Source organism: Phaseolus vulgaris, chromosome 10 (genome assembly GCF_000499845.2).
Source record: "Phaseolus vulgaris cultivar G19833 chromosome 10, P. vulgaris v2.0, whole genome shotgun sequence".
NCBI classification, from domain to species: Eukaryota; Viridiplantae; Streptophyta; class Magnoliopsida; order Fabales; family Fabaceae; genus Phaseolus; species Phaseolus vulgaris.
In genome coordinates, this window is record NC_023750.2 from 27,332,408 (window position 1) to 27,347,912 (window position 15,505).

Consider the following 15,505-nt stretch of genomic DNA (forward strand, 5'->3'; position numbering starts at 1 on the left):
TTTGTTACAATTAAAACTAATATAAAAACAAATATATATACACTAGTCAAGCTCTCACTAAAACAAAGTTTTATAAAAACTCTTTCAATACAATGAAAGTAAATTTACTCTAGAAACCAAGTCTTGAACCTTATAAGACTAATTTTCTCACGTAGTAACACCTTGTCATTATTCTGAGTTTGGAAACCTTATTTAGAGACAACCAAAGAACACAAAATAATATACCAAAAGTAAAACAATATCACCTAGAATAGGTTAATCACAATAGAAAAAGTTTTAACCAACTGAAGAACTTTTCTTCTTAAAACATGGTTTTGTTCTCGTAGTCACACAAAAAAAACTCTAAGAATAATTTTCAGCTTTAGTTATAACTCTCTCTCTCAATACTAGAAAATGTTTTATAAAACTTTGGTTTTGAGCACATGTTAAATGATTAAGAAATGAGAGTTATATATTGGTTTACTCTATCCAAGAGCTACATCCAATTTTCCAACCACAATAGTCAAGCTCACACTAAAATTTGATTTTTACAAATACACAACGAGTAAGGTGAAAGTAAATATACCCAAGAAATCAACTTTTGAACATTGATTTTCTCACCTAGTAACACTTGTTACTATACTAAGTTTAAAAACCTTATATAAAGACAATCAAAGAAACATAAATATATACAAAAAAAAATATCATTTGGATTAGGTTGAGCACATCAAAAAAGGTTTTATGAAGAATTGTGTTTCTCCTCGGAACATGGTTTTGATCTTGTAATCACACAATGAAAGCTCTAAGAACATCTTACAACTCAATTATAACTCTCTTCAATAATAGAAAATGTTTTCTTGAGTTTTAATCACATGTTAAATGATTAAGAAATGAGAAAGTTATATAGGTTTCAAATAGTTAGTTTTTACAGATTAACATTGCCTTTTAATCTATTAATTTCACTTACTCATGAAAACAATCGATTAAGTCGTTGTTTAATATATTAAAACAAAAGAGTTCAGAGACATGTAAGAGCTTAAGAAAATTTAATCTATTAAAAACTCATTTTAACATATTAAAATAAACCTCATAACTGCTTATAATTTTAAATGATTCTAATTGATTAAAACTATAATTTAATCAACTATATTTTCGCAATCATTTCAACTCAAATAAAAACATTTTAACATATTTAAAAATATCTTTTAATCAATTAAAATACATCTTATCACTAAAACAAGCTCTAATGCATTTTAAGAAGCTTTCTAACTGCAATTAGAAGCTCAAAACATGTAAGAGAATCTTATAATGGATCCTAATCAATACAACACATTTTATAAACACATCTAAGTCTTCACGATCAAGTCTACTCTTCAAATTCTTTAATTGAGATGTTTAATTCATCAAATATATCACAACAACATTTTGTCTACAAATCCTTTTAAGAGAGAAAAAATAAAATAGTTTTTTTATAAATAAAATTAACTCATACAAAACTAAAAATAATAATATAAAATTAAAGAAATGACACGATAGAATTTTTATAATTAACTTATCTATAAATTAATTTTAACTATTTTTTTTATCAACATAGAATAATAAATTAAGATCACTTAAAATATCCAACCCATATACAAAATAACACGTATTTACATGATCCGAAAAAGCAACTACAATTATGCTTACTACTTGCACCAGATGTGTCCTACCATTAAATTTCTAGTTACTTCAATGTAACAATAAGAGTAGCCCACTACCATCAAACAAAAGAAACCAACCCCGGAGTTAAGAACATGATTAATGTTCAAGGTCGATAGCACATTCAACTTCAAAGTCTTCCTTGCCATATGCTACTGTTGAAAACCTAAAACATTTGTTACAACACCTTGGAAAAAATAGACTTGTCCTGATAAGAGATGAAAAATAGATGTGCAGTGATGTTTGTTCTCCCTTTGGCATGTTACTTGTGTTCCTACTTCCATCATCCTTAAAGTTTAGTTATGCACAAATTTGTATTTTGTGCCTGTACTTGAAGGTGCCTTCCTATCCCCCTATAAAAAACGTTTCCCTTCCTATATTTTCCTTCTTTTCCCTAGAAGCTACTTAATCCTATCACATACCTTGAAAGGGTAGCTAAGATTTTATCTATTGAAATTGTTGTAAGCACAGGGTTTAAGCATGCGAGGGTATCTATTAGTTACAAGTCTTAAGTTGTTCCATGGTAAATATCTCTAGTGGATCAACCTTATACCATCCCTAAAAATAATAAGGTTTCTATGGTTCCACACTACCCATACTAAGGACATCCACATACTCCTCCATAATTTGTTATGTTTTTTGTTCAACTGCAAAAGATGAAATTGATAAAAATGTGCTAAAGACTTAGCATGTTAAAGAGAACTCACCCTCACCTAATTACTACACATACTCCACACTCTCCAACTTACCTTACATGTGAAAAAAAAATGGTTTGCATTTTTTTCCTCCCTTCCACACTACACACACATCCTATCAGACAAAGTTATCCCTCTCCTACAAACATTATCCTTTGTACCTATTCTATTAAGCATCAACCTTCATGCAAAGTGTTCAGAGGAGTACAATGCCTTAGTATTCCAAAACTCACTATATTCATCCAACTCATCCCTTTCATTAGTGTGAATTAATATGTTATAAGCAAACTTGACATAATATGTATTAGTTTCCTCTCCTTTCCATTCACAGTTATCCTAATCTCCTTTTACTAACCTGATTACTTTCAGATTTTCCATAAAAGAGTGTAATTCCCGATCAAACCAAGTTCTTCTTCATTTTATAATCCATTCTCAATTATCATTGTTCATCTAGCCATGTCATCTATAGATGCTTCTTTGTTCAGTGAGTTATTATACAATCTTGGATAATTATAAATTCTAACTATTTTAACTTACGAAAAGAAATATATTTTTTCTTACTTCATTTAGAAAAACTTCGAAATATATATATATATATATATATATATATATATATTTATTTATTTATTTTTCTTTTTTTTAGAAGATTATAACTCAGATCGAGTGTGCAAACATGATTGCCAACCTTACATTTAATTTATACCAAATATAATGTGCTTTAGTTCTTGCCCTTGAATTTTTTTTTTCACAACCAATTTTCTTATGAGAAAGAAAAGACGTTATAAGAAAATTAATGCCAATCAGTAAATTTTCTAAGCTAAGTAACTAAATTAGGTGTCCACAAGATTGAATTTGTTTTATCAATAATAGAAAATAATTAAATTAAAGTAACACACGGGGTGCTACAATCCATACACAAGAGATTTAATAATGGAGAAAACATATTAGAGCAAACCTTCCTTTATTTCTCCCTTCATCATAAAAAGATATTTCTTGTTAACTCATAAACATGTTAACATGTTAGGCAACACTTATCAACCCTCCGTATTGTAGTTTCTTTCATTTTGCAGAGAATTGTGAACCTTGCATTCACGCCAATCCTCCCACTACATCATTTCCTAATTTATAGTAACATTTTCACAGTTACATTTATTTAAAAGTTATAGTAAAGAAATTTCAATTACTATAGTAACATTTTTTACATAAATATCACTGTAAACAAAATAAACATAAAATTTAATTACTATAGTATTTCTTTGTAGATAAATGTCACTGTAGACAAAATTAGCAGTAACATTTTATAAACAAATGTTACAATAAATAAATCTAAACTAGTAATATCACCTAAATATAACGTCTCATTGTCTCACTACACTAGTATTTGTCTCACTCTCTTGTTCGTGCTCCGCCTTCTTCTTGCTCGTGTGCCCGATCTCACCGTCATTGTCACTTTTACTCTATTGATCACTCTCATTGTCTCATTCTCTCACTTAGACGCATGTAAACTTTTCTCGTTCTCTCTCATACGCTCCCTATCTCATGCTTGTGTCTCGCATTTTTTTAGTGACGATGTTCAAACGCAGGTATCACAAACTTCAATTTGTTCTTACAATCAGGTGGGTTTAGGGTTTATTTGGTTTTCATTTTCATTTTCACTTTGTTATTATTTCTCACATTTGAACCCTTGGATTATTGTTTTTTAGCATGTAATTATTGTTGTTTCGTTTTTTATGATTAATTTGTGTTTCATTCCCATATTAAAATGGTGATAATTTTGTTCTGAGTGATTCTCTCTTTGATTTGGTAGAAAACGTGTTTATTCTGATTTGGTAGTGTTATGATAATGTTAATTATTTTTATTTGGTATATCTGCTCGTTCAGTTCCACGTTCTACTCCATATCCAATGAATATAACGGGTGCTCCAACCCTTATACAAAAAGGGAGTCAAACATCATGTGCTCATTTTGTGTAATTTCCTTGTTTTTATCCTTAATAACAGATATAGATATGCATAGACATTGCACCAGGGGAAACTTTGTGTCTACTCCATCTTTTTCCAGGTAGAACTACTACAACCTACCATATTGTCTTCTGCTCCTCATCTGCCCGGCTTCTTTTGTTAAAACATCACTTATGATTGTTGTTTTGCACCCTCAGTCGATTCGAAGAAATATTTTGTGCATATTGGGCCTTATGGCACCCCATAAACTCTACTTGAGCCCTTCCCTTATCCCAATCTACATTTCAGTTGCTTCTTCATTGTTGCAGCCTCCATAAACTACTCATTTTTGTTTAAAGACCCTATACCTGGATATATCTTTTGAAAGCATATGTAGATATTTAGTTTGTCTTTCAAGATTATTTTCTACTAGTAATAATTGGAGATTTAAAATTATTTTGTTAATTTGCATTATATGAATTTCTTGATGTAGTTAACTTTTCTCCACCTCCAACTCTTACTCAGAGTAGCAATCATGGATATCACTTTGGGACCATTGTTGAAGGTATGTCACGAAACATCATTGTTCCAACTGCTAAGTATAACCTCTTAATTGAAGTAGACAATGAGAGAAAATATTGTAAGAAATATTGAGTCTTGAAATAGTTTAAGATCAACTCAATAGATTTCCATTAATATTTTTAGAACCCATTTAGAAAAAACAAAACCAACATGAGTGTATTTATGTGCAATACTCTAAATAGAACCACTCTCTTTGCTTTTAAATCTAGAGAATCATAAAGACAACATAAAAAATAGCTTAATCGATGAAACTAAAAGAAATTTAAAAAAAGGTGAAAAGTTATAGAGCATACATTATCCCAAGTCCTAACCACTCTTAGAATAAAAAAAACAGAAAAAATCCTTTACTTTTAAACCTCTTTTTGAATGGGGATTCCATATTCCCACTTGGTAGAGTTATACAACATGCATGAATGGTTTATTTTGTTTTATTTGTTATTACAATACTTTTATATCATAATTATAATTGGTGTCATGTGTTCAGTTAATTAGATGTCAACAAACATGTAAGCAATCTCTATTTTTTCTTTACATCCATTTACTCATGCACTTATTTTATTTTGTCTTTATATCCATTCAGTCATGCACTTATTTTTTTTATAGCTAATGAACATTCCAATAAAGCTCCAAAAATTTGACATAATTTGCCACAAAATATAAGTAATGTACTGGACCAGAGCACGTAGAGCTCAGGTGGTCGGACATCAGCGTCTGTGTTAGACAGGTCAACTTGGTCGTCGAGTCAAGACTGACGGGCCACACGAGTGGGCCCCAGGTATGTGTGTATTGACTCTCATTCATATAGTTAATATAATTCATTCGCGTATAAGACCTGGTCGGTCAACAAAGAGTGTTATTGGGTCTAGGGGTGCGTTTAGTGCATTCGGATCTAGTACAAGTAAAACATTCTCCATAGGCCCGAGCCCAAGAGTGTTAGGGTTTAGGGGAGCAGGTTGCATGCATGGTACGTGGAGGCTTGTATGCCTCCAAGGGACATATTGGACCCTTGATGTTGGTACATGAGTTGGTACCTTGGTGATTATTCTGTTAAGATTTTATGCACTCCAAGGAGATAAGATTTTGTGCAGTTGCAGCACTAAGATTGTGCGCATTGTAACAGACTCTTCTCCCATTAAACATACTTTCACTTGAGATAAGGTTCTCGTGAGAGAAGGTTGTTATCAGAGGTAACCTAGAGGTAGTCTATAAAAAGAAACTTGAGATCCCAGGTGAAGGCACATTGTTTCTAAGACTGAAACTACTCACTTACTTCTTATTTCTATAAGCTCTGTACTGACTTGATCGTCGGAGTGCAATCAACAAGTATGGTCCCCTCTGTTTTAAACAGAGTCGCGTTCCAACATATCCAAAGGAAAGAGAAGATTCCAGCAGAGACAAACCGAGCTAGAGCTTGTCTTCAAAGTCAACCAGCGACCAGGTCAACCAGCAAGAACTAGTAACATTTGCGTTTAAGTTTACTTTTCCTTCATTCATTATTTCTATTCGTTTATCAAGTTTATGGATTTTGTACGCTGTTGTGGACACTTATGAGCACTCATGCGCAGTTGTTAGCTATTTTCCATGGTCTCACCTTATCATGAAAATAAATTATGTAGTAAATTTTTATCTATAATTATCACTGATATTTTGCAGCATAAACATGAGTTTGTATTTGGTTTGAAAAATAGATAGAGTGAATTGTTTGAGCATATCTCTTTTATAAATTTACTGCGTATTTTTGATACTTTTAAGTATACTTAAATTAACTGATTGATTTCTTATTTATTAAGTTTACCTTTGTTAATTGCCATATTTGTGGAATGCAATGTGTAAGGCTAATAAAATGTTCTTGATAGTGTTGTCTAATAAAATGTTTAAAAGTAATGTTTCACTCTAATGACTTATTTTAACTTGTAATATAGACTTCTATTACATAGAAGTGAAACTCCAATTCTAAGATAAGAACGATATACTTGAACTATATGCATTTTAAACTAGATGGTGTTGCTATAAGAGAGTCTTAAGAGTACACGCCAGGAGAGCTATATGCATTTCAAAACCAACTTGAACACCCAAACTTGTATTTCATGAGCTATCAACTCTCTAAAATGGAAGGAACGAATATACCTGGATCAAGTTTCGCAACACTAATCTTCTATTTGATAATAACATCCACAAGCTCTTTGATTTCTAATGTTTTCTATTATTTTCTATTCCACTACTGAGTGCAAGATAACTTGGTCAGGTTCTTGAACAATAGAGCACAATTAAAAGGATTTAGGTGGATCTCCATGACTGAATATTATAGTTCACATATTAGATGGATCATGCAGTTTAAGAGTTAAAATTTTAACAGTTAAAGTTTAAGAGTAAAAAATACTTAAAGTGACTTTAATTTGTTATTTATCGCTTCTAGACTTAGATTCAAGTTTAATTCAATCTATTTAATTGTTGAATAGTTACTCTGTTCTAATTCCTCAAGTTCATGTATAATTTTGTTTTTAATAGACAGTTTTACATATTTATTAGGTATTTCATTTTTTTTCTCTCCAAGACAACATAAACATGAACAAGAATTGGATGTAGCACCTAGATCATCTGCTAGTTATTTGAATGGATTGAATTTTTTTTCTAAATTTTTCATTTGAAAATGCTGCTTAAAGATATGAGATTTTATGTCCTTACAAGGAGTGTAACGATTGTACGTGGGATGACCGAAAGAAAGTGCATGGACATTTAATGTGTGTCAGATTTGGTAGATAACATCCAGTTGATGATATTAAATAAAAAAATGTAAATAGTCATATACTTGAATATTCAATAACTTAGCATGCAATTATATGTTATGTTCTTACAGTGTTCCTGTAGATTCTTGTAGTGAATTGTTATTGTTATATTCAATAAAATATGTATAATGATTGGTATTATGTTCTTGTAGTGAATTCTATAATATGGTGGGAAAAATCTTTATTTTCTCTAGCTACAATGTGCACAAATTAAATTGGGGGAGCAAACTTACATCCTTACATATCCTTTTTATGGAATAAGAAACTTCAATCATTACTTGATAAATGAGATGAACTTAAACAAAAGTGACAATCTATATTTAGTGCATGTATGACTTCACTTTCAAACATTTAAAATATATTAAAATACTACTAGCTTTTGTATTGACAGAGGCTTATAGAATAAAAGCTTTAAATATAAACTACTTCACATCAAAATCAATTTTAACTATGATCAATTTGTAATTCATCATCAATGCAGACTCAACAAAACCATAAGTTTATCTTTGAATGTAGTAATGAGATGGAGAGGGAGAGAGAGAGAGATAGAGTGGCACAATGTGAAGAAGAGAGGGTATGGGTCGAAGAAAACAAGTGTTAATTTTTTTTTCACAAATTTTCCTATGGAATACGAAGAGAAGGATATGTGGAGAGTGTTTTAGAGATGGGGAAGGGTTGTTGATGTGTTTATCTCTAGAAGATTTAATAACAAAAATAAGAGATTTGGATTTGTTAAGTTTCAAGATGTGGTAGAGCTGGAAAGGAAACTGGACTTCGTCTGGATTGGTTACTAGAAGGTAAGGGTAAACAAACCGAAATACAATAGAGACAAAGAGCCAAGGCATGGTAGGCATGTAGAGCCCAAACAAAAAAAATTAGCAGAAACAGAGAGTTAAGGAAGGAGGGGGATGGGAAATTAAAAAGGAATAGAAGTAGGCAAACGTTGAACCCAACGTGAATCAGAGCCATACAGTTTGCAAGGAAAGGATGTCGTATGCTTCCGTCATGGAGAAAGGATGTAAGGGGGAAAAGAAGAATATTTACCCAATAGCGTTCAAGGCAGAGGTGAAACAACTAGAGTGGCTAGATAACAGTTTCATCGATAGAACTGTGGAACCAAGTAAGGCTAAGGATTTGAAGAAAAACTTTATCTTGGGAGGCTTTAATTTTATTCGTGTGCGTAATCTGGGAGGGAATTGTGTTCTACTGTCTGGAGAAGATGCGAACTTGATTAAAAAATCTATAGATGAAAATAAAGAATGGTTTAAATCAATTTTTGAATATATTATCCCCTAGGAGCAAAACATTATGGTGATAGAAAAATATGTTTGGCTCGTATTAGAGGGTTGCCCTTGAATCTGTGGAGTAGGCAAAGCTTGGAAAGCATAGTGTCAATGGTCGGAACGCTTGTAGAAATTGACAAGTGTACTTTGGAGATGGAAGAACTAGAATATGCAAGAGTTTAAATTAAATTGCATGCAGCAAGGGAGGCTCGTTTGGCAAAATGTATGAAGATTAATGAGTTCATGTGCCAAATAGCTATTGAAGAAGAACTTGTTATTAATTTTAAAAGTTGTTATGATGGTGACTGGGAAAACTCTTCTGATGATGGGAAGTAATTTAGGGAGGGAATCGGAAGGCCTAGAGATTGGGAGGAATTTAAAATTCCATGGCGGCTTTGGGGAGGAGACGATGGTGGAGGAGCTTCTCCGTAGTGAGTCACGAAGGTCAAACGCTGTTGCGAAAGATAGGGGTGATGACATGGAAGGCCAGCAGCTTAGTGGGCTACAAAATACTATGCGTCTTAATGAGGCAATTGATGGGTTAGGTGGGAAATTTGAGTGTTTTAATGAGGTAATTGATGAGCTAGAGGAGGAGCCTAGGCAATTTAACGTTGCAATTAAAGAGGCAAGTGGTCAGATGCAAACCCTAACAGAAATAAAAAGCTTATATGTTGATATTGGGCTTGTTGAGTGTGATTGGGTCCAATTCCAAATTCTAGAGAGGGGGGTGTGCTTAGCTGGAACAGGCCTAATAATTAATGAGAGTGAGTTTTCTAGAGTTGGAAGTAGGGCTGACATGGCCCTAGGATGCAATAACAGCATGGCAATGCACATGAGCAGTCCCCTTACCCTGCCATCAACCTTCATCGGAAATAGAGACACGACTGCGCCGATGTCCCCTTCGCGGTGCGGGTCCAGGAACGACGCACGAACAGAGGTGCACGTTACCGCCACACTCGACACTACTCTGCTCACCGTCGCACGCGACGCAGCATCGCCCATTGTTGCTTGTGACGCAGCGTCACCCACTGCTGCACACTCGTCCACCGTCGAGCGTGACGCAACGTCGTCCATTGTCGCACGCAAAGTTGCGTCGTCCACCGTCGCACATGACGCAACGTCGTCCTCGGCATATCGTTCTGCCGCGCCTGCTACGCCTGCCGGAGATGGTGGCTTGATGGTGGCGGAAACCCCTTCAAAATATGGAAGCGACTCAACGTACTCATTGGTGGTTCGTAGGCCCTTAAGCGTCGTCGCAGTACATCCTAGGGGCTTCTCCGCAAGTCCTATCGCGCACGTGCGTCTTCTCCGCCGTCCTGCATCATTTTCTGGTGGTGGACAGAGGTTGTTGGAGGTTAGGGAGTGTAACAGTAGCAACTCACAAGAGGTGGGGTTTGCACACCTTGATGGAATCAATGAACTGCCTCGCAAGAAGGATGTAAGGTTAGTCTATAATTTTATTGATATTGATGATAATGGTGCTTTAAATTGCAATCGTCTGGTTTGGGTAAATAATGAGAATTTGGAAGCTTTAGAATTTGGAATGCAGAAAAGGAATTAGCATTTTCGCCTTTAGGAGACAAGGAAGAAGTCTTAGATAGTTTAAGAAGTATGAAAGAAATAGACAATAGGAAAGAGGGTCTAAGTAAGGGTGGGATAAATGCTTTAGATGATGAAACTGGTTAGTATGAATATTAGGGGTTTAGGAGGAAGGATAAAAAGGAAGTATATTAGTGATCTTATTAAAATAGAACAAGTTGGATTTATCTACAAAATGTGAACAAATTAGTAAGGAGAGGTGTTATCAAATGTGGGGGTCAAATAAAATTGATTGGATTGAGATTGGGGCAGTTAATAATGGTGGAGGGATAATCACTATGTGGAAGAAAGATTGCTTTGAAATGAAAAGGTACTTTTAAACGGGAACAACTTCTCAATCATTGAAGGAGTATGGAAGATAGGAAAGTTAATAGAAATAACGATAGTTAATGTATATTGTGGTGGAACCTTAAGAGAAAAGAGAATTATTTGGGATGAGTTATGTGAGGTAAGAAAGAGTCACCCAATAAAAATGTGGTGCGTAGCTGGAGATTTTAATTCTATTAGACGTGTTGGGGAGAGAAGAGGTCAAAGCTCTAATGTCAATTATAGTAGCGAAATACGAAGCCTTAATAATTTTATCGAAGGTTCTAGTCTGGTTGATATTCCGTTAGTGGGTAGAAAGTTACTTGGTATAAACCTAATGGGAGAGTTAAGAGCATAATAGATAGAATTTTAGTTTCCCTTGAATGGTTAGATAAGTGGCCGGGAAGTAAACAGTATGCAGAAGGGAGACCGATTTCGGACCATTGTGCTTTAATTTTAAAGGATATAAATATTGACTGGGGCCCAAAACCGTTTAGATGTCTAGATGTATGGCAAAAAGATGTTCGGTTTAAGGAGCTTGTAAGGACTAAGTGGGAAAGTTATGTAATTAGGGGAAATGGGTTGTATGTTTTGAAGGAGAAATTGAAAAGGTTAAAGTTTGACATAAGGAGTTGGAACAAATCTATATTTGGAGATGTTAATAAACAAAGAGTGGAGTTGGAAAAGAGAATCCAAGTTTTGGATGAAAAAGATGATGAGGGGGAGTTGAGTGTGGAAGACAAAGAAGAAAGGAGACAACTTTTAGCTGACTTGAGGCAAGCCAGAGTTAAACAAGAAGCGATTTTACAGCAAAAAGCAAGGATGAGTTAGGTAAGTCAGGGCGACTTGAATACAAAGTTTTATCATTCAAGTATTAAGTGGAGGAGGATGCAAAATGGGATTAATGGTCTCAAGGTCGACGATCAGTGGTGTGATGACCTGGTTGAAGTAAAAGTTAGAGTGGAGGAATTCTTTGGGGGTAGATTCAGTGAGGGAAGTCAACAAGTTAGGTTGGATAATGTTTGGTTTAAGGGTATCACTAGAGAGGATAATGAAATGTTGGTTGGAGCTATATCAGAAGTTGAAGTAAAAAAGGCAGTTTGGAATTGTGAAAACTCTAAAAGTCCTGGTCCAGATGAGTTTAATTTTGGTTTTTTAAAATTTTGTTGGGATATATAAAAGGAGATGTGATGAATGCGGTACAAAGTTTTGCAGAGGGTGGAAGTTGGTCGAAAGGTACTAATGCTTCATTTATTACTCTTCTGCCAAAGGTTGTAAATCCACAACTTTTGAATGACTTTAGACCGATTTCATTGGTGGGATGTATGTATAAAATTATATCTAAAAATTCTCTCTTCAAGGTTGAAAAGGGTGTTGGATAAAGTTATTGACCCTAGGCAGTCAACTTTTCTGGAAGGAAGGGGTTTGTTGGATAGTGTGTTAGTTGCTAATGAGACCCTTGAGAAGGTAAAGAGGAATAAGAAGGAATGTGTGGTGTTTAAGGTGGATTATGAAAAAGGCTTATGACTCAGTAAGTTGGGAGTTTATTTACTATAAGCTAAGAAGATTGGGATTTTGTGGAAAGTAGATTGAATGGATAAAAACTGCCTAGAATCTTCCTCGATATCTATGCTGATAAATGGAAGTCCAACAACTGAGTTCAAACCAATGAAGGGTCTAAGACAATGGGACCCTGTAGCACCCATTTCTTTTTCTCATTGCGACTGAAGGACTTGTAGAGGTAGTTAGACAGGCGGAAGAAAAGATGTTAGTAGAAAGTATTGTGGTCGGGGAAGGGCGAGTAAAGGTGAGTATGCTACAATATGCAGACGACACCCTATTTTTTTGTAAAGCCTCAATTCAAAGTGTTTGGACATTAAAAGCAATTATGAGGGGCTTTGAACTTGCCTCTAGTCTTAAGGTTAATTATTCCAAGAGTAAGGTTGGTGAAGTGGGTGTGAACATCAATCAAACGATGATTTTTGTCTCTATTCTTAACTGTGATATTATGAAGGCACCTTTTAGTTATTTGGGGGTGACAGTGGACGAGAATCATGAGAGGTGTGCTTTTTGGGAAGGGTTGCTCAATAAGTTACGGAGTAGGTTGTGCTCTTGGAAAGGGAAATCCCTCTCTTTGGCTGGTAGAGTATATCTTATCAAATCAGTGTTTACATCAGTACCGTTATTCTATGTCTCCTTATTTTGTATGTCGGCTACTATGGTGAAGGAAGTGAAAAGGATACAAAAGAGATTTTTGTGAGAGTGGGGCTCAAAGAAAAGAAAAATTGCTTGGGTGGCGTGGCATAAGGTTTGTGAGTCAAAAGACAAAGGTGGATTAGGGGTAATTGATATAAGGAAATTTAACTTGGCTCTTTTGGGGAAATGGATTTGGAGACTTAAATCTGAAAAGAGAAGTTTATGGAAGAATATTCTAGATTCCAAGTCTAGTGGGTAGAGGGGTTTAAGGTCCCAAGTTCAGAACGGAATCGCTATGGTGGAATGACATTAGGAAAGTTTGGAATTTAGAGGAGTGATGCAATGACTTTGAAGACAAAGGTAGGTGGGAAGTAGGGGATGGAAAAGAAATTAGGTTCTGGGAGGATAAGTGGATGGACAATGTTCCTTTAATGCATAAATTCCCTATACTTTTTTTGATATCCTTATATATTGGTCGCACTCTATCACAAGTTGGGGTTTGGAGTAATAATAGTTGGTTGTGGGAATTGAGTTGAAGAAGGAATCTCTTTGGGTGGGAATCTAGTCTGGCTGACCTTTTATTGCAGGTGTTGGATAACAAGAGGTTAACAAAAGAGGGTGAAAGTACGACCGATAAATGGATTTGGAAGGATGTACAATCTACGGACTTCTCTATGAAGGCAGCCTATAATATTCTCTTGGGGGAGGAGGCTGCAGGGTCTAGGGAACCTTTTGCGGAGTTCGGGACATTAAAGACTTTACCATCATCACATTTTACGGCTTGGAAGGTGTTATGTAATGCGATTGCCACTGAGGACAATCTCTTGAGATGTGGTATACCTATAGCGTGTGTTGGATGCCCCCTATGTGGGGTGGAAGAAGAGACGGTAAGGCATCTATTTTTTGAGTGTAGGGTCTCTTGGAGAATTTGGGGAATGTGTCTTGAGTGGCTGGGATCTTCTTTGGCTCGACATTGTGATGCATAAATGCATTTTTAAGATGTTTAAACCTATAGGTTTGAAACATGTTATTATTAGGTGTCGGGGGGGGGGGGGGGGGGGGGGGGGGGAGGGGGGCATTTGGGTAGATATTGTAAGTGAAATTTGGAACAACAGGAATATGGTTGTTTTTTAGAATGGGCGCGTAGATTTAGCGGAGGTTTTTACGGTAGTACAAAGGAAGACTTGGTCTTGGGTCACGGTAAAGGAAATATTTCTGATTTCTCTTACTTAGACTGGTGTTTGGAACCTCAATGTTGTATGAGGTATTTGAAAGATTGATTTTTGGTGCTCCATGGTTAATGTTTTTGTCCATGTTTGGAAGTTGTGGTGTGTTTTGCAAGTTTCTTGGTTTTGTCTATCTGGCAGGTTCAGGTTGAAGGTTTTGCTCTTGGGTTGCGGTAAAGGAAAGTGTATTTGACTTATTATATTTGGTTTGACGTTGGACTTTATATGGTGTATGAGTTTTGATAGATTGATGTGTGATGTTTATGACTACTGTTCTGTCCAGATTGGAAAGTTGTAATGTGCTCTGTGCATGTCTTTTGGTTTATGTATCCTCCTCGCAAGATCGATTTGTTGATGTTGGCACTTGATTATTTGGAGCTCTTCAGCCTGTTGACAAAGATCTTATTTAGTAGTTAGATTTTATGTCCTGTTTTGAGGGTGTAGTCTCTTTGGTGGGTTGATGTAATTGTATTTGTTGAAATTCTGTATCTTGATTTGGTAGGTTTATGGTTAATGTGTTGTAATGTCTGGTGGATCCTTAACTGGTTTGGTGCTAGGAAACTTGTCTTAGGTGTTTTGTATAAGGGTTGGGACATCCCTAAAATGTCTCATTTTATTTTATTTATTCTTTACTGATAAAAAAAATTGTAATTCATCATTAAATTCACATTCACATGTTGCAATTCAAACCTAAGTAATTTGTATATTTGTCTAATTAAAGAATTTAATAACATTTGTTAAAATGTTATCAAATATTTATATTAGTGACATTTTTATAATGTTTTTTTTATTGAAAAAATATCACTAAAGACTTTTAATAACAATTTTAGATTACATCTTTATTAAAAAAAACTACTAAAGGTTTTTAGTAATATTTCTATAATTTTATTTCTTATTAAAAACATTACTAAAAAATTATAACATTTTTAAAATATCATTTCTTTATTAAAAAAAAATTAGTAACATTTTTTTATGTTACTTTTTTATTAAAGAATATTACTAAAAAGATTTAATAATATTTTTAAAATGTCACTCTTTTATTTAAAATATTATTAAAAAATAGTAATATTTTCAAATATCACTTTTTCATTAAAAAAAATTACTAAATCTTTTAATTAATATTTTATAATGTTACTTTTTTAATAAAAAGTATCACTAAAAAAATTTAGTAACATTTCAAAATATTAATTTTTATTAAAAAAAGTTACTAAGATT

General features: G+C 34.2%; 1 protein-coding gene across 1 annotated transcript; it reads left to right on the top strand.

The window, feature by feature from the left end:
• Positions 1–9,762: 9,762 nt before the first annotated feature.
• On the top strand, positions 9,763–14,965 carry LOC137819754 (uncharacterized). The gene is made up of 2 exons (XM_068623729.1): positions 9,763–10,406; positions 14,432–14,965. The coding sequence occupies exons 1-2, from the start codon at positions 9,784–9,786 to the stop codon at positions 14,481–14,483; spliced, it is 675 nt and encodes a 224-aa protein (XP_068479830.1). The 5' UTR covers positions 9,763–9,783; the 3' UTR covers positions 14,484–14,965.
• The last annotated feature ends 540 nt before the right edge of the window (positions 14,966–15,505 follow it).

Bases quoted from the DNA above. Each gene is read 5' to 3' on its own strand.
- LOC137819754 (XM_068623729.1), top strand. From the start codon at position 9,784: ATGGCAATGCACATGAGCAGTCCCCTTACCCTGCCATCAACCTTCATC. The intron at 10,407-14,431 runs GTTAGTCTATAA...TCTATCTGGCAG, and splicing joins CCTCGCAAGAAGGATGTAAG to GTTCAGGTTGAAGGTTTTGC.